The 23,879-nt window shown below is 42.1% G+C and overlaps 1 protein-coding gene across 1 annotated transcript in view; it reads right to left on the reverse strand.

The window, feature by feature from the left end:
- KIF26B (kinesin family member 26B) overlaps positions 1-23,879 on the reverse strand; it is a 405,428-nt gene that overhangs the window by 31,168 nt on the left and 350,381 nt on the right. Inside the window, exons 7-10 of the mRNA XM_056567177.1 lie at positions 21,463-21,556; positions 20,413-20,675; positions 17,134-17,317; positions 14,059-14,218 (exon numbers count right to left, since the gene is read on the reverse strand). Coding sequence (XP_056423152.1) covers positions 14,059-14,218; positions 17,134-17,317; positions 20,413-20,675; positions 21,463-21,556 — 701 coding nt within the window. The remainder of the gene's footprint in view (positions 1-14,058; positions 14,219-17,133; positions 17,318-20,412; positions 20,676-21,462; positions 21,557-23,879) is intronic.

A 23,879-nucleotide genomic window follows, 5' to 3' on the forward strand; every position in this document is an offset into this window, starting at 1 on the left:
GTGTCTTCATGTAATTGAGTCGAAGCCATGTGGGAAACAGGTGAGGGTATTTATAGCTGGAGACTGTGATGGAAGGTCTGCTGAACTCAGCACAAACTCATCTGTATGCAAAATCCCTTCTAAAGCCTCATTTAGCGCTAATCAAATCATATTTGAGGAATATGAGGGGAGATGGGCTAAATAACTTGCAGATAATTCATGTTTGTATATTGAAACTATAAAAACATCCCTAACTATTTAATTGTGAGATAAGCCCTTACAGCGGCTAGCATATTAAAATGGCCTGCACTGATCCCTTTATCCACTATTAAGGAATATTATGCCGGTGCAGCATTTGCACAGTGTGGCTTATAAAATAAAATATAAGAAGAATGACAAAAGGATTGATATATTAAGTCCCATTCATGATGGTCCATTTTTTTCAATCCCTATATGTTCGAAGGGTACTTCAAAAATAAGATGGCCCTGCTGTTCAGGGCCCAAGGGATCAGCTGTAATGTATGGAACAACCTGGCACAAAATGTTCCACCACAGGATGAATTGAGCATTACAGCTTGTTATTAGATAAATACCGGTATATTGTCAGTATAATGTACAACATTGTGGGCCCTCAAGAGAGAGATGATTTTTGTTAACCTCTCTTATTTCTGGTTAACTGGCTAAGAGCTGGCACTATGGACTCCCTTTTATACACTCAGAATTCTCTAATAAGATATTTATAAATGAGATTGTCTAAGGTTGAGAAAGGCTTTGGGGGGGGGGGGGGGGGGCTGAAATGTTGTACTAACATTGATAAATAAATCATGATTATTACTGGAGCTACAGGGAGTGCTGCAGTTTTTCCTTCTGTATGTGAAATTGGCATCCTGGATAAACGTCCTGGTTGCTGGCACCACAAATGTTGAATTGTTCTGCAAGGTACTTGTCTCCTGTGGACTTATAACTTCTATCTTGCCCCTATTGCAACACTTCCAAATAGGCACAAATATACACTTTCACTGTCAGGGTGAAAAAAAAAAATCGGAATCTCCGAGTGTAAGTTCTAAACTATAAAGTGCTGTCAATCGGATTCCAGTGCACAGTCCATACTACAGAAATAACACAAACTCAGAATCTCCAGGCATAATTTTTCAGGCTGGAAATTAGCTAGTGTAAACGTAGCCTTAAAGGGGAACTCCACCCTAGACATTTTATCCCCTATGCAAAGGACAGGGGATAAGATGTTTAAAGCGTACCCGACAGATCCAACAAAAAACTTTTTTTCTAATATAACACTCAGTACCTAATCCTGACCATGTACATCTAATTTTTATGTGTCTAGCACCTTTATTTTTATATTACACTTTTAATTTAGCTCACTAGTCAGAATTCCTCTCAAAGGGAGGGGGCGTGGCCTCACTGTGCAGGTCTCCGCCCCCTCCCTCAGTATGCTGTCTGCTCACATCTCCCCTAGCATTAGCAAAACTACAACTCCCAGCTTGTCCTCACTGACAGTAGCGGGACACAAGCTGACAGTGGGAGGATTTTTCCTCCAGCAGTGAGCCCTGCACTCACAGCTGTCAATCAAGGAAGTGTGTCCATGACATAGGTGATGATGCATGGACACAGCAGGACTAGTATGTGTCCAAGCAGGTAGGGAGGGGGGCAGTTGATTGACTGGCTTCTTCAGTATGAAATACTGAAAATTTTCTAATGAAAGCAATTGCAAACCCTATTGGTTTTGCATGCTTTACAAAGTATCAAAAGTTTTTGTATCTGACAGTGCCCATTTAATTGCGGGGAGTCTGGCCGCTCCCATAGACATGAATGGAGGGGGCATGACCTCACGGCCAAATCCGGCATTCTGAACATAAATAATCAGAACGCTAGGGTGCCAGGCAAGAGATCGCGGGAGTCGGGCTACAGGGACCAACGTGATCTCCGGCCCTTTTGATAAAGGAGAAGATGTCTAGGGACAGAGCCCTCCTCTAAAATGTATATGTGTATGCATAACATTAAGGGATCAGATCTAATTTCCCAATTTAAAGCTCCTATCATACTTACCTATGCGGAAAAGCTTGGTCTTATGTCTTAAAATTTTTACATTCTGAATAGGTGTCTCTATACTACCCTTTTTTGCTACTCCTCTATGTCTCCCGTATTGTTGCTAGGACATATATCCTCCTAGATACAAGCAGATCTTTTTGCTTTATGAGAAGGGTTACTGGAGAACCCTTGGATGTGGTGGAACAGAATGCACACACAGAATAAAAACTGCAGAGAACAGACTAATCAGAGGGCTGTGAGTGCGTACTAATGAATTCCAACTTTCCTGCAGCCTCTCACAGCTTGACACTGATGAAGAAAAATGAGGACTTTTCATATTCTCCCCGTGTGAATTTTTTCTAATTTTTCAGAAGCCGCTCTGAGAGCTGTCATAGGCAACAAATGAAGCTGTTTGTTTTTATTTCTCTTCTAACCAGATAAAAGGCAATGTGTGTTTAGAAAAAAAAAAAAAAAAAAAATCAACAAAATTGGATTTTGTACAGATCATGATATTAGCTGAGAGAACATAAAAACCACACCGGTATGGATTATGCATGAGTGCGCTCAAAATATATCCAGGGAGCAGCAACAGAAATGTCAAAATGTACAGTGTTGATTACATAAACTGCTAAATCAGGCGATTTTATTGTGTATAGATTTATTAAGAGGCAAGAGTGCGCTGTCAGGAGAATACATGTCACTTCATAAGGTGTCTTAAGTGTGCTGCTCCTTTGGTGCTTTAGAGGTGGTTGTTTAACCACTTACAGTTGGACAGTTATGAAAGATGGGTACTTAGAGTATAGTATGTCTATGTGATATATATGGTAGGGATCAACCGATATCGTTTTTTTAGGGCCGATACCGATAATCGGTGGAGGTTAGGGCCGATAGCCGATAACTTATACCGATATTACGGTATAAGTTATCAGCTATTTATCCCCCCTCGACACCGCTGCAGAGCATTGATTTAAAGCGGGCGCTTTAAATCAATGCACTGCGGTGGCTTTTGCGGTGCCATAGGACGCCGCCGCAACCACCACCCGCTTCTCTCCCCCTACCTGTCAGGGTGGTCCGGGCCATCCATCCTCCCTTCCTGTAGTGTCCGGCGGCATTCCGGGTGGAGGGTGAACCGGTCCGGGCTGTCCTTCTTCTCCGGGGGTCCTCTTCTCCACTCCGGGCAGGCTCCGGCCTAGTACGCTGCATAGACGCCGCTGCGCAGTGACGCCCATGCGCAGCGACGCACCTGATGTCACGGCGTAGCGGCCTCTATGCAGCGTACTAGGCCGGAGCCCGACCGGAGTGGAGAAGAGGACCCCCGGAGAAGAAGGACAGCCCGGACCGGTTCACCCTCCACTCTGAATGCCGCCGGACACTACAGGATGGATGGCCCGGACCACCCCCATTACGGGTAAGTTTAATTTTTTTTTATTGACTCGGAGGGTGGCGGAGGGGCCCGACCGGTATAGCGGTATGGGCAAAAATCCATACCGGTATACCGCCCAGCACTACGGGGGGGGGGGGGGGGGGCGGTCGCGGTGCGGGGCGGCGGATCGGGAGGGCGGTCGCGGTGCGGGGGGCAGGGCATTATCGGCTTATCGGCAAGATAATTGTCGATACCGATAATGCCCAAAATAGTGATTATCGGCCGATAATATCGGCCATACCGATAATCGTTTGATCCCTAATATATAGACATAAAAATTCTGCAAATATTTATATTCTAATAATATACTATAATTCTTATCTAACAGCAATAGAATTAAAGGGGTACTCTGGCGCTAAGACATCTTATTCCCTATCCAAAGGATAGGGGATAAGATGCCTGATCGTGGGGGTCCCGCCGCTGGGGACCCCTGTGATCTTGCATGCAGCACCCCCTTAAAAATTAGTCCCCGGGTTCGCTCCGGGTCTGATTACTGGCGATCACGGGGGCCAGAGCATTGTGACATCCCGGCCCCGCCCCGTGTGATGTCACGCCCCCTCACATAGGCTTGCATTGAGGGGGCGGAGCGTGTCATCACACGGGGGCGGGGCCGTGACGTCACAATGCTCCGGCCCCCGTGATCGCCAGTAATCAGACTCGGAGCGAACGTGCTCCGGGGACTGATTCTAACGGGGTGCTGCGTGCAAGATCACGGTGGGTCCCCAGCGGCGGGACTCCCGCAATCAGGCATCTTATCCCCTATCCTTTGGATAGGAGATAAGATGTCTTAGCGCCGGAGTACTCCTTTAAAACACAGTTTATATATCTGTAAGACTAGCTGGCGGTAATGGTAAGGATATGTTCACGCACTGTTTTTCCTGGTGTATTTTTGCAGCATAAAATCATACTGGCCATATTTTTACAACCTTTTTTTTTTTTCAGCGGTTGTATTTTTTATTTTTTTTGGCTTATGTTACGTTTAATCTATTACTTTAAATGTAAGGCCCATTTTCTAAAATTATGCATACACCTGCTCCTCTGGTCAATTAGCCACACACACATCATTATTAATTGTAAAATTGTGTTTGCTGGGGCACACGCAGAACCGTGGACACCGTAAATATAATAAATGGGTTCTTCAGAACCTGACAAAGAGAGAATTATTTCTTGAAATGCCGGGAGCTGCTGTTTCTATGTAAGATATTCTATTTCTCGAAATGTGTTGTTTATGCGGCCCAGCTCCTGTCTTTCTTTGCTGTCGTATTTTCATTGGGGTTAATATGCAGCTACAGTGTTTAGAGGGGTACTCCGGAGAAGTATAATTTTTCCAAACCAACTGCTGCCATAAAAATATACAGATTAGTAAATTACTTCTATTTAAAAAAAGAAAAAAAAAGAAAACTCAAATCTTCCAGTACTTATCAGCTGCTGTATTCTCTGGAGGAAGTCAGACATGGTGCTCCCTACTGCAACCTCTGTTCATGTCAGAAACTGTCCAGAGCAGTGGCAAATCCTTATGGCAAACCTTTTCTCCTCTTAACAGTTCCGGACACAGCAGAGGTGACAGCAGAGAGCATTGTGTTTGAATGGGAAAAAAAAAAAAAAAAAAAGAACATGCTGCCCCCATAAGAAATAGTGTGAGTGTAATGGGGGAACACAAATCACCGGGCCCAGATAGCATCCATCCCAGACTTCTGCGGTAACTAAGTACCGTGCTAGACTCACCCTTATTCCTTATATTTAAAGATTCTATAATGACAGGGAGTATTCCACAGGACTGGTGCTTAGCAAATGTGGTACCAATATGCAAAAAGGGGTCAAAAATTTATCCTGGAAATTATTGGCCTATAAGTTTATCTGTTGTGAGTAAAATATTTTAATGGTCACTCTCATTTAAACAAATTTTTGCTATTGCGCTCCTTATGGTAAATAAAAAAATCTTTCTAATGTACTTTGTTTAAAAAAATGACGTTTTCTATGTTTTACTTGTGTTTAAAGGGGTTCTCCACTGCTTTAACCTTCTTGGGGCAGTTAGGTAGTACTGTGGCTATATGTTATTACCCCTTTTGTTTCCTGCTGGTAATGCTACTGTAGTTGGGTTATTTTTTACCTTATTTTAAAACCCGGAAGCTGGTTACTTCATTAGTTTGATGGCTTTTTTCGACCACTGTTTTTTTTCAGCTGTCGCCATCTTTCCATCGCTACGTCACCCTGCAGGGTGTTGTGTTGGAGGCTGGCCTGCCCACCTCCTGCGCTGATGAATATTCCACCGTCATAATCGGGGACCTCCTTCCTTTCAGCTTCTTATAAGCTGATTGGGCTGCTCGCGGCGAATCGGCTCCGTTGTTGGGCGCATGCGCAGTTCATCCTCGGTCGGGAGGGTCATCTGCCAGAGAGCGCCTAGCAAACCTTCGGGAGTGTTAATACCCCAGCGCGTCAGTCCCAAAGCTGAAAACACAATGGCACATGTGCAGATGACCCTCCCGAACTGCGCATGCGCCATACAACGGAGCCGATTCGCCGCGAGCAGCCCAATCTGCAATCAGCTTATAAGAAGCTGAAAGGAAGGAGGTCCGCAATTATGATGGTGGAATATTCATCAGCGCGGGAGGCGGGCACGTACTGAGCGTGGGGCAGACTGGCCTCCAACACAACACCCTGCAGGGTGACGTAGCGATGGAAAGATGGCGGCGGCTAAAAAAAAAACAGTGGTCGAAAAAAGCCAGCAAACTAATGAAGTAACCAGCTTCCGGGTTTGAAAATAAGGTAAAAAATAACCCAACTACAGTAGCGTTACCAGCAGGAAACAAAGGGGTAATAACATATTGCCACAGTACTACCTAACTGCCCCAAGAAGGTTAAAGCAGTGGAGAACCCCTTATAAAAGCTTGAGTAAGGTGGCGTAACCCGAAATCTCTGGTGATCTTTTGGTGTGATTGATCTCTGTCGGCGCATATGAATGTTTATACCTACTGATGTATTTTATTCCTGAACTATGTAAGAAACCTATGAAAAGCATCCAATAAAAATGAAGAAATGAACTACAGAATCATAATTGCTTCTCTGCAAAACGTATCACTATGCCGCTGAGCTAACACCATTACCCATATTTTTACAAGTTGTAATAGGAGAAAATGCCCCCCATAATTTGTAACCCCATCTCTTCTGAGTATGGAAATACCCCATGTGTGGACGTCAAGTGCTCTGCTGGCACACTACAATGCTCAGAAGAGAAGGAGTCATATTTGGCTTTTGGAAAGCAAATTTTGCTGAAATAGTTTTTGGGGGGCATGTCGCATTTAGGAAGCCCCTATGGTGCCAGGACAGCAAAAAAAAAAAACAACACATGGCATACTATTTTGGAAACTACACCCCTCAAGGAACGTAACAAGGGGTACAGTGAGCCTTAACACCCCACAGGTGTTTGACAAATGTCTGCTAAAGTTGGACATGAAAATGAAAAATTAGATATTTTTTTTACAAAAATGCTGGTGTTACCCCAAATTTTTCATTTTCACAAAGGGTAATAGGAGAAAAAGCCTCCCCATATGTGGATGTAAAGTGCTCTGCGGGGCAAACTACAATGCTCCGAAGAGGAGGAGCACCATTGAACTTTTGGAGAGAGAATTTGATTGGAACAGAAGTTGGGGGCCATGTGCGTTTACAAAGCCCACCCTGGTGCGAGAACAGTGGACCCCCCTCACATGTGACCCCATTTTGGAAACTACACCCCTCACAGAATTTAATAAGGGGTGCAGTGAGCATTTACACCCCACTGGCGTTTGACAGATCTTTGGAACAGTGGGCAGTGCAAATGAAAATTAAAATGTTTCCTTTTCACGGACCACTGTTCCAAAAATCTGTCAGACACCTGTGGGGTGTAAACGCTCACTGTACCCCTTATTAAATTCTGTGAGGGGTGTAGTTTCCAAAATGGGGTCACATGTGGGGGGGGGGGGTGCACTGTTCTGGCACTACGGGGGCTTTGTAAACACACATGGCCTTCATTTTCGGAAACATTCTCTCTCCAAAATCCCAATGGCTCTCCTTCTCTTCTGAGCATTGTAGTGCGCCCGCAGAGCACTTTACATCCACATATGGGGTGTGTTCTTAGAAGAAGTGCTGCGGAATCTGTAGGCGCTATATAAATAAATAAATAAGAAATGAGGTTACAAATTTTGGGGGGCTTTTTCCTATTCTCCCTTGTGAAAATGAAAAATTTAGGGTAACAACAGCATTTTAGTGAAAATGTTTTATTTTTTTTATTTTCACATACAACTTTAACGAAAATTCGTCAAACACCTGTGCCGTGTTAAGGCTCACTATACCCCTTGTTACATTCCATGAGGAATGTAGTTTCCAAAATCGGGTCACATGTGGGTATTTATTGTTTTGTGTTTATGTCAGAACCGCTGTAAAATCAGCCACCCCTGTGCAAATCACCAATTTAGACCTCAAATGTACATAGTGCGCTCTCACTCCTGAGCCTTGTTGTGCACCCGCAGATCACTTTACACCCACATATGGGGTATTTCCGTGCGTTACAAATTTTGGGGGTCTTTTTCTCCTTTTACCGCTTGTGAAAATTAAAAGTATGGCGCAACACCAGCATTTTTTTACACTAACATGCTGGTGTAGACCCCAACTTTACCTTTTCATAAGGGGTAAAAGGAGAAAAGCCCCCCAAAATTTGTAACGCAATTTCTCCTGAGTATGAAAATGCCCAATATGTGGGTGTAAAGTGATCTGCGGGTGCACAACAAGGCTAAGGAGTGAGAGTACGAAAATACCCCATATGTGGCCCTAAACTATTTCCTTGATACGACAGGGCTTCAAAGCAAGAGAGCGCCATGCGCATTTGAGGCAGTGTTGCAGCTGTTGCAAAAGTCCCAGCATGCCTTGACAGTCAGTGGCTGTCCGGCAATACTGGAAGTTGTTGTTTTTCAACAGCTGGAGGCTCCGTTTTGGAAATAGTGCCATACAAGACTTTTTTTTTTTTACTGGGGGGGGGGGGGGGGAGGGGACTGTGTAGGGGCATATGTATATGTAGTGTTTTACTTTTTATTTTGTGTAGTGTAGTGTAGTGTAGTGTTTTTAGGGTACATTCACACGGTCAGGTTTACAGTGAGTTTCTTGTTGGGAGTTTGAGCTGTGGCGGAAAAATTTGCGGCATCTCAAACTTGCAGCAGAAAACACGCTGTAAACCCGCCCGTGTGAATGTACCCTGTGGGGGGGGGGGGGGACCTCCAGCTGTTGCAAAACTACAACTCCCAGCATGCACTGACAGACCATGCTTGCTGGGAGTTGTATTTTTGACACAGCTGGAGGAACACCGGTTGTGAAACACTGAGTTAGGACACAAACTCTGTTCCACAACCAATGTGTCTCCAGCTGTTGCAAAACTGCAACACTCAGCATACATTGACAGTCGAGGGGCATGCTGAGAGTTGTAGTTTTGCAACAGCTGGAGGCACACTGCTACAACTCCCAGCATGCCCTTTGGTAGTCTGTGCATGCTGGGAGTTGTAGTTATGCAACAGCTGGATGCCCACTTTTTCATAGAAAAAATGTGCCTCCAGCTGTTGCATAACTACAACCCCCAGCATGCACAGACTACCAAAGGGCATGCTGGGAGTGTTAGTTGGAACTCCAGCTCTTGCAAAACTACAACTCCCAGCATGCCCTTTGGCTGTGCATGCTGAGAGTTGTTGCTAAGCAACAGCAGGAGGTGAACAGGCCTCACCTCCTCCTGTATCCTGCCAGGACCATCACCGCTGCCTGCCACCGGGACCCCCACCGGCGCTCCTGAGGGGGAGGGGGACCCCCACCGTACCAGGGAAAGGTTGGAGACCCCCCACTGGCTCCGATCACCGCCCAGAAGGACAGTGATTGATCGGTCGTTCCAACTGATCAATCACGTGATAGTGAGGTGGCACCCGTGTCTCGGACAGCTCCATTCACCTTTTTTTTCCGGGTCACCAGAGACCCGATTGACCCGGAATCACCACAAATCGCCAGTCTGAATTGACCGGCAATTGGCGGCGATCGCCGACATGGGGGGTTCTCAGGACCCCCTGGGCATTTGCACGGGATGCCTGCTGAATGATTTCAGCAGGCATCCCGGTTCAGTCCCCACCCGGCGGTCCCCACCTGGCGTGTGGAATTCCCACGGGTGTACAGGTACGCCCTGGGTCTTTAACTACCAGGAAGCTAGGGCGCACCCATACGCACTGGGTCCTTAAGGGTTTAAGGACCCAGCCCATTTTGGCCTTAAAGGGGTACTCCCGTAAAAAACTTTTTTTTTTTTTTTTTTTAATCAACCGGTGCCAGAAAGTTAAACAGATTTGTAAATCACTTCTATAAAAAATGTTTTATCCTTCAAGTACTTTTTAGGGGCTGTATATTATTCCGTTTCTACACAGTGCACTTTTCGGTAAAAATGACACCTTATTTATGTAAGTTTTATTTTACTACTCAAAAAAAAATTATACCTACATGCACAAAAATTAGTATGTTTAAAATTGTCAACTTCTGACCCCTATAACTTTTTTTTTTCCACATACGGAGCTCTATGAGGGCCAATTTTTTGTGCCGTAGTCTGTAGTTTTTATCTGTACCATTTTTGTTTTGATGGGAATTTTTGATTGCTTTTTATTATTTTTTATGGTATATGAAGTGACCAAAAATTCTAATTTTTGGACTTTGGTATTTTTTAAGTGTACACCATCGACCGTGGGGTTTAGCTAACCTTATATTTTAATAGTTTGGACATTTATGCACGCAGCGGTACCACATATGATTATTTGTATTTTTATTACATTACTTATTAAAGGGGGGTGATTCACACTTTTTTTTATGGAAGGGGTTAATTCACATTTATAAACTTAACTTGGGGGCTATACCATGCAATCTTTTGATTGCATATACTGTTTAATGCTATGCCATAGCATGGCATTGATTAGTGTTATCGGTGCTCTGATACTCTTGGTTTAGTCGCCGTGATCAACTTTGATTGCGGCGTCTGAAGGGTTAATGCCGGGCATCGGCCCGATCAGCAGTGCCCGGCATTAACCTTGGGTCCTGGCTGCTGACAGCACTCGGGACCCACCAGGTTTGAAGCGTGCTCAGCTTGTGAGCACGCTTCAAACTCTGGTAACAGTACCAGGTACAGGTACGCCCTGCGTCCTTAAGTACCAGGACGTGAGGTCGTACCTGTATGCCCTGCATCCGTAAGAGGTTAATGACCTTGTAGAGGTATTACAGAGTAGAATTTCTAAGGTGATCACCACAAAGAAGGATAATATAGTATAACAGAGGGATCTGAGGAAGCTGGGTACAGATATAGAAAATCAAGTTTATTGTGGAGAAATGTAAGGTTATGAATTCAGGACATGTAAAACATGTCCTGTGTGTAAAACATACAATTGTGTGCTAAATGATAAAACATCAGGTAAAACTATTACAGAAAATGACTCGAGGGGTACTGATGGACAGTAAGCTCAACTTTATTGACCAGTCATGGGATCCCAGTCATGGGATGTATCAAGAGAGGCATGGAGTCTCCTAGCAAGACCATAGCTTTGTCTCTATACAAATCACTAGTCAGACTGCATATGGAGTATTGTGTCCAATTTTGTGTGCCTGTATACAGTGGGGCAAAAAAGTATTTTGTCAGCCACCAATTGTGCAAGTTCTCCCACTTAAAAAGATAAGAGAGGCCGGTAATTTCCATCATAGGTATACCTAAACTATGAGAGACATAATGAGAAAAAAAAATCCATAAAATCACATTGTCTGATTTTTAAAGAATTTATTAGCAAATTATGGTGGAAAATAAGTATTTGGTCAATAACAAAAGTTCATCTCAATACTTTGTTATATACCCCTTGTTGGCAATGACAGAGGGCAAATGTTTTCAGTAAGTCTTCACAAGGTTTTCACACACTGTTGCTGGTATTTTGGCCCATTCCTCCATGCAGATCTCCTCTAGAGCAGTGATGTTTTGGAGCTGTCGCTGGGCACCACTCCAAAGGTGTTCTATAGGGTTGCGATCGGGAGACTGGCTAGGCCACTCCAGGACCTTGAAATGCTTCTTACGAAGCCACTCCTTCATTGCCCGGCCAGTGTGTTTGGGATCATTGTCATGCTGAAAGACCCAAACACGTTTTATCTTCAATGCCCTTGCTGATGGAAGGAGGTTTTCACTCAAAATCTCACGATACATGGCCCCATTCATTCTTTCCTTTACACGGATCAGTCTTCCTGGTCCCTTTCCAGAAAAAAAGCCCCAAAGCATGATGTTTCCACCCCCATGCTTCACAGTAGGTATGGTGTTCTTTGGATGCAACTCAGCATTCTTTCTCCTCATACACGACGTGAGTTTTTACAAAAAAGTTCTACTTTGGTTTCATCTGACCATATGACATTCTCCCAATACTCTTCTGGATCATCCAAATGCTCTCTAGCAAACTTCAGACAGGCCCGGACATGCACTGGCTTAAGAAGGAGGACACGTCTGGCATTGCATGATTTGAGTCCCTGGCAGTGTAGTGTGTTACTGATGGTAGCCTTTGTTACTTTGGTCCCAGCTCTCTGCAGGTCATTCACTAGGTCCCCCTGTGTGGTTCTGGGAATTTTGCTCACTGTTCTTGTGATCCTTTTGACACCACGGGGTGAGATCTTACGTCGAGCCCCAGATTGAGGGAGATTATCAGTGTCTTCCATTTTCTAATAATTGCTCCCACAGTTGATTTCTTCACACAAAGCTGCTTGCCTAATGCAGATTCAGGCTTCCTAGCCTGGTGCAGGTCTACAATTTTGTTTCTGGTGTCCTTCGACAGCTCTTTGGTCTGGGCCATAGTGGAGCTTGGAGTGTGACTGTTTGAGGTTGTGGACAGGTGTCTTTTATATTAAAAACAAGTTCAAACAGGTGCCATTAATACAGGTAATGAGTGGAGTACAGAGGAGACTCTTAAAGAAGAAGTTACAAGTATCCTGTGAGAGCCAGAAATCTTGCATGTTTGTAGGTGACCAAATACTTATTTTCCATCATAATTTGCAAATAAATTCTTTAAAAATCTGAAAATGTGATTTTATGGATTTTTTTTTCTCATTGTGTCTCTCATAGTTGAGGTATACCTATGATAAAAATTACAGGCCTCTCTCATCTTTTTAAGTGGGAGAACTTAAAAAATTGGTGGCTGACTAAATACTTTTTTGCCCCACTGTATATAAAGGACATGGCTGAACTGAAGCAGGTGCAGAGGAGGGCGCCAAATAATTAATAGTATGGGAGGATTACAGTACCAAGAAAGTTTATCAAGTTTGTGGTTATTTAGTCTGGGGGAAAAAAACGTCTTAGGGGCGATCTGATCAAAATATACAAATATATGAATGGACAAAGATCTTTCTAGTGATCTCTTTATCTATGCCAGTAACCATGACAAGGGGGCATCCTCAACATATGGAGGGAAGAAGGTTTCATCATCACAGTAATGGCTGACTCAATAAACAAGTTCAAGGGGGGCCTGGATGTTTTTCTATGGATACTAGACTTATGGAGATAGAATGTTGTTCCAGGTTTACAATTGTTCTGATTACCATATTTGGAGTAGGATGGAATTTCCCCCCCTAGTATGCAGCAATTGGCTATAACCTCATTGTTTTCTTTTTGCCTTCCTCTGGATCAACACAGTAGGGTTATGTTATAAGATGAACTTTTTTCAGCCTGAACTATGTAACTTTCAGGGCATACAAACTCTGATAAGTACTGAAAGATCTGGGGGGGGGGGGGGGGTTTAGATGTAATTTACAAATCTGTATAACTTTCTAGTTAAATCAACACTAGTTGTTTTTTCCCCTGTAAACTGCTTTAAAGTACCCATTATTAAAAAGACATGACTTATCTGTTTATACCACTGATTATGGTCCACACTGCATTGAACGTCAGACCTCCATCTCCCTAGGATGATTGTGGAATGCTTTGTTTTATTTTGTAACCCCAAACCTTTCTTCCCTTCCTGTAACCCTTCTGTGTTTGAAAAGTTAATAAAAACTATTTTAAAGGGAAAAAAAAGTCAGGTCTTAATACAAATTTAGATTTTGGCATATAAATAATAAACGTAATCTTCTTTTCTGAGATATTACAGCTTAGACCGCCTACAGTCGTGGCTGCATGAGTTGGAGATTGAACTTCACACTTTCCTAGGTTATTTTATTCAGCATGGAACCTGCAATGATCCTATTCATTATAGGAGCTGTGCTTTGTTGAATACAAGACCCCTGGAGACAGATCACAGGGCTCTAGCTCCATTTTGGAAGCCTCTGCTCAGCACGAAGCAAAGACCAAAGGAGGTCTATATGATATCTTAGAAAAGAGAATACAAAAATGATATAGAAGAATTATAATTTATAGAGGGTGCTGGTCACCTTTTTCCACCTTTCATTTGTTTAACCACTAATTTACTGTGCATGAGATAACATTACAGTCCCATTGGAGCCAAGCTGTAGTGCCTGCATAGTCCAGGCTTGACATTTGCATTTGTAATAACATATACATTTCAGTGTGTACTAAATCTTTTTAACAATAATTATTATTTTACGTTGCTTACTTGTATGGGATGTGCTTGCTTCCATTAACCAATGCAAGGATGACATTCCCAAGTGCTGACAAAGAGAGACACAAGCTTGTGCTGCTATCTCTGTTTTTACTCTGCACCTTTACGCAGCTTCCCAAATCAATAAGGTGCAATCGACTGCGACCTCCGGACACTGCCAAAAGAAAGGAAAGCCAGTTAACCATCAAGAAGTCGAGCACCTTCCCTAAGATTATGATAAAGTGCTATTACAAATTCCACACTGCATAGACTAGAGGAGGCAAACGCAATAATGTTTTGTAAGTGAAAAAAACGGGAGTAAGGTTGGAAACAGCATTTTTGTAAAATAAAATGCTCAAAAAACACTATATTCGCTGCATAGTGTTTTTTGGGGCAAAAATTCAATATGGAGATATGAAAAACCATATCTACATGTTATATATTTTTTTTTTTACCCTTTATTGGGGGGGGGGGGGGGGTTATGACAGTTTTTCAAAATCTCAGCGTGCTCTGGATATGGCTTTTTTTCAAGAAATTGTTTCCTTCCACAGACTTCTATAGAAGGAAAAAATACCAGAAAAAATGCCACGTACGCAGGTATGTTGATGTTTTAAAAGAAATCCTCGAATCACGTAGTGAAAGAATCACATGACTTGTAATGAGAAAAAAGTTGGGAAAAAACATCAATTAAAAAATGCTAAGACACTAAGACACACTATAATAAACACCAAACAAAAGTGTGTCTGTTTGTAGCTTTAGAGAGCCTTAAAAAACTGTTGTTCTAAATGTATCCAAAGTCATTTATGAATTTATAAGACATTTTGTCCCTTAAAACTGTTTACCCTCCAACTTCAAGAGCTCACAATATAACGTTTAGAACATATGTTATAGAAAAGACAGTTCCCTTGAGTTATTTGTACATTGCAAAGTGTTAAATGATCTGAACTATTGATTCACACAGCATAGATAGAGGGAAATTAAGGCTTTCAATGGAAAATGGACAGAGACTATTTGTCTAAATAAATTGCTATAGCATCTTTCAGACACGACTAGACTATCCAGCTAAACAACTGATTGTACATTGGCTTCCCTTCCTACTGTATGTTGCCATCTGCTTAAGCCACAAACCTAATAACATTATCTAGCGGGAGTGCATTGTTCCCTACATAAGGGCAAATCTCAATAGAATATTCACAGCTGCAAAGTGACACATTCACACAAAGCCAAGTTCATTAGGATTATTTAGGGCATTAAAAAGTGAACTAAATCTGATTTTAGTCTCTGTAAGTTTTAGAACGATGCACAACAATACAATATGCAAATAAACAGCAATATGTTTACATTAAAACAGATACAGGAAGGATGCGATAATGGAAAACCCAAATCCTCAACCAACTCTTGAAATCAGAAAAGGGCTATGTATGTCATCTTGTTATTCATGCATTTATTATGTAAAATGCCTGCTTTACTTTTCGCCCTTACATAAAATCCTTTATTTGCGCTACACTCTAAGATCCATCATTCATTGGCTTTCCTCTATCGAATAGGGACTACACTACATGACTTTGCCAGTTGAGAGTTAGATGGAAACGAACAATTTTCCTGTTTTCTCCTTGTACTTGGTTGTCATCAATCAGCTGGAAAATAAATCCATCCAGCATACAGCTGAGCGTGAACTCTTACTGCTCCCTTCTGTTAAAATTGCTTTTGTTCAAATCTTCTAGTCTTTGGTTTACGTCTTGTCACTTTTGATCAAGCTCGGTTCATATGCAGGGCTCCTAATATATGCTGATTATATATCTTGCTGAATTTCACTGACCACTCACTGATGAATCTATACAATGATGTTGGTTAATATATTCCAGACAAAGAACTCAAGATCAATACTGTTTATAATGCTGTATATTTAGATGGCTATAACCAGGGAGAGGTCTCAATGTCACTTATGGTGGTAGGAATATTAGGGGGCATTTATCATTGTCTTTAGAGCAGTTTTGTGTGTACATTTGTCACACATTTAGCGCAGGCAATTTTTTGTGACTTTTTGGTTTACACTTTTTTGTTAACCAGCTATGACAATGAATTTATCAACTTTGGCTTTAAAAAAAAGGGAACATTTTTGCAGAAGAACCAAGTAAAAGGCTCAAAAATATCCCAGCCCAGCACCAGCTTAGCTTTTTGGTGTATGTGAAGTTTCAGAAAATGTGACCTGCACAACATTTATCAAATGCCCTGCAATCATTTAATACATTTTGTGCACTAACACTTTAGCAGCACACAAAAAAGGTGTACAAAAATGCTTCACCTACACCTATAATGATAAAGTCCCCCCCATTACTATTTACATTTCAGATTTGTCATTCCTCTATAAAAGTGGGTATCTGACCCATTGTTTTCCTTTGATTGTGGGCATCTGATCCTTAATTTTACTATATTTACTATGTTGGCATTATGATGGCATCTTTGCTATAGGATCCTTATCTTTTCAATGGCTACATATTTTTACATGTATCATTTTTTTTGGCTTTGGGTGCCAATTGTGAATAAGCATAAAAATCACCGAAGCCATTAAGCAACTGACCTCTTTATTATTTGGAGATTATTTGGAGAGTTTACCCCATGTTGTACAATGTCCCATTCACTGCCGTATCATAAATACTATGCCACCACACTTCTTTAAATCTTTTCTTATTGTTATTGAATGTAGATAGAACAGTTTGCAGAAGAGTGGGAAGGTAAAGATTGTTTTATCATTTTAGAAAAAGACAAATACAGCTTACAGCTCCATAAAAGTTATTTCTTTAAAAAAATAAAATAAAAATGACAAACTGAAACCAACGCATTTGATGCATCAACATCAATAAGGACGCTGGATTGTCTGAAATGTGTTGGTTTGATCTATGTTTTTAGAAGAAACCTAATAAAAGTCAGCGTTTTTATGAAGCTGGAAGTTGTATTTGTCTTTTTCTATATGTTCATTGATATCCTTGGATCCAAGGGTGGCCTGATGTGCTCCAAAAATATAAAAATGAAGTGAATTGCAGTCAGTTATGCTAGATCCTATCTTTTTTTAATGACATTCATACTTACTGCCTCCTTTTCCACTTTTCTCCATGCGATACTGGTAAATGTGCAGGGTAAAGAGCATGTGAGAGTTCCTGTGGTCATCCTCATCACAGTCCCGTTGGCTGCACTTGCGGGAGGCAATAGCAGCATCCAAGAAAAAGGCAGCTTTCTCAGCTGTGGGTGCCCTCAGCTCACTTTGGTTCTGCAACTGGACACAGAGGACACGTTGTTGAAGCAATTCACAAGTTATTTCTACTATATTACATAGTTTCAGAATTGTAGAGACAGCTTTGTATCGGCAGAAAAGAAAACTTTCTAAATACGATTGGGCAGAATCAGTTCAACCTGCTCTATTTATATACCGTATATGCCGGCATATAAGACGACTGGGCGTATAAGACGACCCCCAACTTTTACAGTTAAAATATAGAGTTTGGGATATACTCGCCGTATAAGACTACCCCTTCTACCGCGATGTACAGTACCTTGTAGTTCCCCCCACATTAGGTAGGCAGCATGTTCCCCCATATTAGGTTGGCAGTTCCCCCACATTAGGTTGGCAGTTCCCCCACATTAGGTTGGCAGTTCCCCCACATTAGGGTTGCCAACTCCCTCACATTAGTAGGCAGTTCCCCCACATTAGGTTGCAGTTCCCCCACATTAGGTTGTAGTTCCCCCACATTAGGTCAGCAGTTCCCCCACAATAGTAGGCAGCTCCTCCACATTAGGTCAGCAGTTCCCCCACAATAGTAGGCAGCTCCCCCCACATTAGGTCAGCAGTTCCCCCCACATTAGGTCAGCAGTTCCCCCCCACATTAGGTCAGCAGTTCCCCCACAATAGTAGGCAGCTCCCCCCACATTAGGTCAGCAGTTCCCCCACATTAGGTCGACAGTTCCCCCACAATAGTAGGCAGCTTCCCCCACATTAGATCAGGAGTTACCCCACATTAGGTCGGGAGTTACCCCACATTAGTAGGCAGCTCCCCCACATTAGTAGACAGTCCCCCCCCCCCCCCCACCCTCACAGACATACAGCCTCCAGCCATATACAATGTATGGCTGGAGGCTGTATGTCTGTACTGCCCCCACAGTGTTCTGATTACCTGTAGGAGCGGTGACCGGATCACTGAAGAAGATGACGCGCCGCAGGTCACTCACCAGGCCCCGGCCGGCTTGCCTCCTCCTGCGATGGTCCTACGGTCCTCCTGCGTCTCTATGGTCGCAGGAAGACGTCACTGATGTCCCGTGCGTACAACCATAGAGGCGGAGAAGTGGAGAAGGACCGCAGGAGGACGCGCGCCGGTCGGGGAATGGTGAGTGACCGGCAGACATCCCTATGTCCCAAAAAGATCTTTCGGGACACAGGGATGTCCGGCATAGGAAAATCTATGATTATCTGCTCCCGTGATACTAAAAACCAGGGTGCCTCCAGCTGTTGTGTAACTACAACTACCAGCATGCCCGGACCGGCAAAGGCTGTCCGGGCATGCTGGGAGTTGTAGTTTCACAACAGCTGGAGACACCCTGGTTTTTAGTATCAGTAATTAGTTTTTATCTGCTCTGGCCGGCCCCCGCATATGGGAGCCGGTTTTTCTATCCCTGACCCCAATACCCGGCGTAAAAGACGACCCCCGACTTTTCTGAAAAAAAAAAGCCGGGGTTAAAAAGTCGTCTTATACGCCGGAATATACGGTACTTATAAAGTAATTCTAGAGAAATTGTCCACACATTGTGAGGTGTTTATCAATTCTTACCTCATTGGTTTCTAGCATCATCTAAATAAGCTGAAACAGACTCCAAAAAACTATTCATTTAGAAAAGTTATGCTAAGTTCTTTTCTATCACTCAATTTCAGCATCCTGGGGTTGCCCTAGATCAGATATAGTAGAAAGCAGACTCCCATGGATAGTATATACTGATTTATAATGCAATAGAACAAATGCAAACTCCAATTAATTGTTTTATATTTTTCAATGTTTTGACTTGACATCCCTTATTGAAAGATATCCTGGAGCTGCCACCTTTCTTATCTACCAGGATGATTGATTTTAGTGTCTGGTAGGCTTCTAATTTATTACTACAGTAATAGTTTTACTATCATGGTTCATCATACAACAATATGCAATGGTTTGTGTTGATTTGGTGTCATACAATCTACTAAACTGTGTATTGCTTATACTACATATAGTATGGCTATTAGTACAGGGTTTTGCACTCGAACAACAAAGTGCTAAATGTTTATTGGTGTTTAATTTACAGCCTGTTTCTGGGCTAATACACTGGAAAGTATTATTGAAGAACCATACAGTTTTAACTTACACCCAAGTGTAAAAAGAAGCCTTATGCGTTCAGCTCACATGTGAAGCATGTGTTGGGTCCTAAAAATGCATTAAAGTATATTCAAAAAACATGTATGTATGTATTCAGGGCCTAGATTCCTTCAGCCAAAAGCTATCTCTCCTGATGCCTCCATACACATAAATACTTAACTTGTCTAAGCAATCTTGTGCTCTGAATGGACAGTGGAGAATTAAGCTGCTGTCAAGTTCCTCTGGGGCAGATTATTTCTCAGAGAACAAAAGGATCAGGCAGTGGCAATCCAACATGCCTGATCCTTCTGAGCTGAGTTTGTGGCCAGCCGCTGGTAGTAGGCCCTAATGTTAATTTTCACAAATTTGTTTTGACTAAAACTAACTCTGAAAATAAGAATTAATAATAATATAATGTTCTGCAGCACTTTACAATTCTGATTCTGAGGGAACATGTAAGGAGAAAAATCAGACATACATAATTACACACCAGGTATTAAAAGAGATAAAATAATGCTCGCAAGAGCTTACAGTCTATGAGGAAATATGTTTGAGACAAAAAGCAGAAAGTGCTTTATTTAATAAACTGAACAGCCATCTTTCAGAAATAGAAATACAAATAAAAGTGGGTGAACTGGTCATTAGCCAATCTGATAATGTCAAATGTGCATAGAGCATAGGTGGATACTGATGAATAATAGTGGGGGATGGGGGGATGTAATGCAGTGATAGTAGGGGAGGCCAAATAGGGAATGATATAGGCCTGCCTGAGAGGGCACGTTTAAAACTGTGGATGTTGGATATATGTCTAATGGTTCAGGCACATAGCTGGTGCAGCACAGGCAAAGTCTTATGATGGGAGTGAATTTATCTCAATAATATCCACTGATATCTCTCAGATTTCCACTACTATGTCATCTGCTTATCAAGCCTACCCATAGATTTTCTCTATACATGATATGTCACACCTAAGTAAAGAAAATGCTCTAGTTACCTGCATGCCACATATTGGATCCTCACATAGGTAGACTCCAGGAGATTGACCATCCTGAAGACTGCCAGTAGCCACTTCTGATAAGAGGTCTCTCAGGTTCTCCTCCTTCCCACACACTTCCACTGCTGACACTCTAACTGAGAACCGAGCTCCAGTCTTCTCCTTACGTTCATTGATCAACTTAAAGAGCCATGAAATAGCACAAGGGATAATGCCCAGATTCTGCATGGAGTCATCTTTGCCGATCATAGTGTATGACTTTCCTGGGAGACAGATTAAAAGGTATACATACAAAAGTATTTGTTTATAAAGTATATGTGCATTAAGTCAGTTTTAAAGGGACATGCAATTTATTTGTCTGTTGCCTAAATGTACATTTTGAAACTTCCAATAGTGCACTTTTACAACCCTGTCTCAGGGGCTCAGCACTTCTCCACAATCCATTCCAACTTGGACAGAGAGCCCCCTCTCATCTTTGTGTTGGTGACATGCTTGAGGGGGCATAGCCTTCTCTGTCTCTGCATGTCATGATTGTAATGGGGCTAGCTTAGCTACTGAACAGAACTACACAGTAAGCCTCCAGCATCACTGATACAGAGAGGAGGGGAAGCTTTCTGCCTGCATTGGAATAAAAGCCAAAGTTGAAGTGGGGGGGAAACGAGACAGGGTCTGGTGTTGGGACATCAGTGCAGTATTCAGAATAAAAGTACATTATTTAGTTGTATTTATTTATATTTTGGAAACAGCTAAACAAATGTTTATGCCCCTGTACAAAATACAAATATTTATGTAAGTAATGTTTGCTGTATATATGTAACAGCTGCCACGCCCCCTTCCATAGACTTGCATTGAGGGGCAGAGCGTGACGTCACACGGGGGCGGAGGTGTGACGTCACGCGCTGCCGGCCCTGTGGTCGCTGGTAATCAGACCACAGGAAGAACATGGATGATGGTGAGTGCCATTTCTTACTTCTAATCATTTGGATTTACTAACAACATTAGACCACTCTACACTTAGAGTCACATGGAAGCAGATTATTTAATACTAACCAAGCTTGGAATGACCAAAGCAGAAAACACATCCATCGGCTCCATTCACAACAGACTGGATGACTTCAGCCACTGTTCCAGCGCACACCTCCGCCTATAAGGAAAAAATGTAAACAGTTACTGTGCCTCATCATAATCCATGAATAACAATAAGATGTTTAGCTTTGGTTTTCTACACATTTAAATGGATAGATTCATATGTACATAACAATTCAAATCATCCAGACAATTTCCTCTCTCCCTATCATGTTAAAGCCTCTGGAGCTGATACTGCTGCTCATTATTTTCTATCTGCACTGCATTGCTTTGAAACATTCACAAGTCCTTTATCTTGACACAAAAACCTAATAAAGAAAACTCAGAAAGGTTTAGACTTTACACATAAGATATGAGAGATTTTTTAGAACTTCTCTAGTATGGATCTGATTTTCCAAATGTATAGCAAGCTGACCCTTGACTTCATTAGCAGCAGCTAAGGTTTATGCAGATCACCTACATGCACGGTTAGAGGATATTATCATTCACAATGCATATACATATTAATATACATGTGGAGCGGAAATCACTTATAGGGTCATCTTGCCAGAAAGATAAATATGCCTCCTGAAATGTCAGCCAGTGATATCACAGGAAATATTCTATATCTGGCTCCAGGAGTGTGATCTTAACTGATGATCTCCAGACACTTTAAAGTGGATTTACACTAGAAAACTACGATTTTATATCAGACAGGAGGCATTCGCATTATATGCAATATCTTTCTTTACTGCAAACACATAGCAGCCCAAGAACGTAATATTCAAGTAATACAGAGAAAAAACTTTGATAACACACGCAGGTGTCAGGTAAGCACACACAAACATGCTGTCACAACAGGTATCCAATAGGTGTGTATCCCAGGTTATATAAGGACCCATTGACTGTCATTAGTCCTCTTTCTTTGCTGCTCCGCGGACAGTTCAGATGAGTGCTTTATTTACGTTCATTGTCACTATTCATTACTAAGTTTGGTTCATATAATTGTTATATTAATTATCATATTACATATTTCTCCCCTTATCTCTAGTTTATGTTTTCATATACTCCGCTTTCATCGTTATTTCATTATATTCAGTTTTCTATATTCTCCTATTATTTCCTACCTTGTTCTCACATTAAGGTATCGGCGCTGTATTCGCGCGCCACACTCCGCTCACGCGCCGCTCTCTCTCCTCAGTCACGGCCATTTCCCTGATGACGTACTTCTTTTTTCTCTGTTCTCGCGATATCTCCTCTGGTTGGTGATCAACCAGTTGTTCCCGCCCTCATTTACTTCATTCGCGACGCGACCAGTCTTTCAGCAGGTTCCCGTTCTATTGGCTGACTAAAATTTCTCTGACTAACAATAATTATTAGCTTATACTGCCGCCTAGCGTTCTTTTCAGAACACTGCAGTACATTTCATAGCTATTCAACACAGTTGGTCAAATTTTTTCCCTCAGGAAAGAAGTTTTTTCTATATATACATTATTCTCAGTAGCCCATTTATTAACACATTATTAATAGATTAATTAATTAACATTTATATATAGATATTGATTGATATTTTTATAGACCACTGATATATTGATAATATATTGTGTGTTTACACCTATCACTAGTGGTGCTATTTTACTTTAACCATTATAGTAGGTTAAAAAATCTGCTGCATATTTTCTGCTATTACAATTATGTCATCTGATCAAATGACTGCTAAAGATCCTAGAAGCACAATTTCTATGGAAATTCAAGAACTGGTTGACCAGTCTGTAGCCAGATCAGTCAAAAGTGCAGTGTCTGAGGCTATGGCTTCTATGCAGGACACTCTAGCTTTATCTGTGGCTAGATCCATTAACCAATTTTCCTCTCAGCAACAGCAGACTGATAAAAGTCATAAAAAACGACCCTTTAAGAGGCCTCTAAATAAAGACGACCCTTCCGTTTTATCCTTTCAGCGGGGTCAAGACCACATTCCAGGCTTGCGCCCATCTTGCAGCCACCATACAGATGCTCAATCTTTGCATCCTAAACCCTCCACCCGTGAGGAAGAGTATGACGTACGGGAAGAAAGGGCCTCTAAAAGATCCAAACCGGACTCCTTTACGGAGTCTAAGGAGACAGATTCTGATGAGGATTCAGAATCCTCTGACAATGGGGATCAATCCTTTGAGCCAGATGATGTGGGTGAGGATAATACCAATTATGGAGACACCTCAATCTCAGATTCCACCATTTTGGATTCTTTGGGGTTACCATTCTTTAACCCTTCCCAAATTTCTCACCCAAGGTCAGGTGAGGGGTCTACAAACCCTCAGGTTGACAAATTTATTTCTTTCTGGCTAAAAAGGGGTCTTGACAAAAAGGATAGAAATAAATTACGGGCAGAGTGCCCAAGACCC

Source organism: Hyla sarda, chromosome 3 (assembly GCF_029499605.1).
Source record: "Hyla sarda isolate aHylSar1 chromosome 3, aHylSar1.hap1, whole genome shotgun sequence".
Lineage (NCBI taxonomy): Eukaryota > Metazoa > Chordata > Amphibia > Anura > Hylidae > Hyla > Hyla sarda.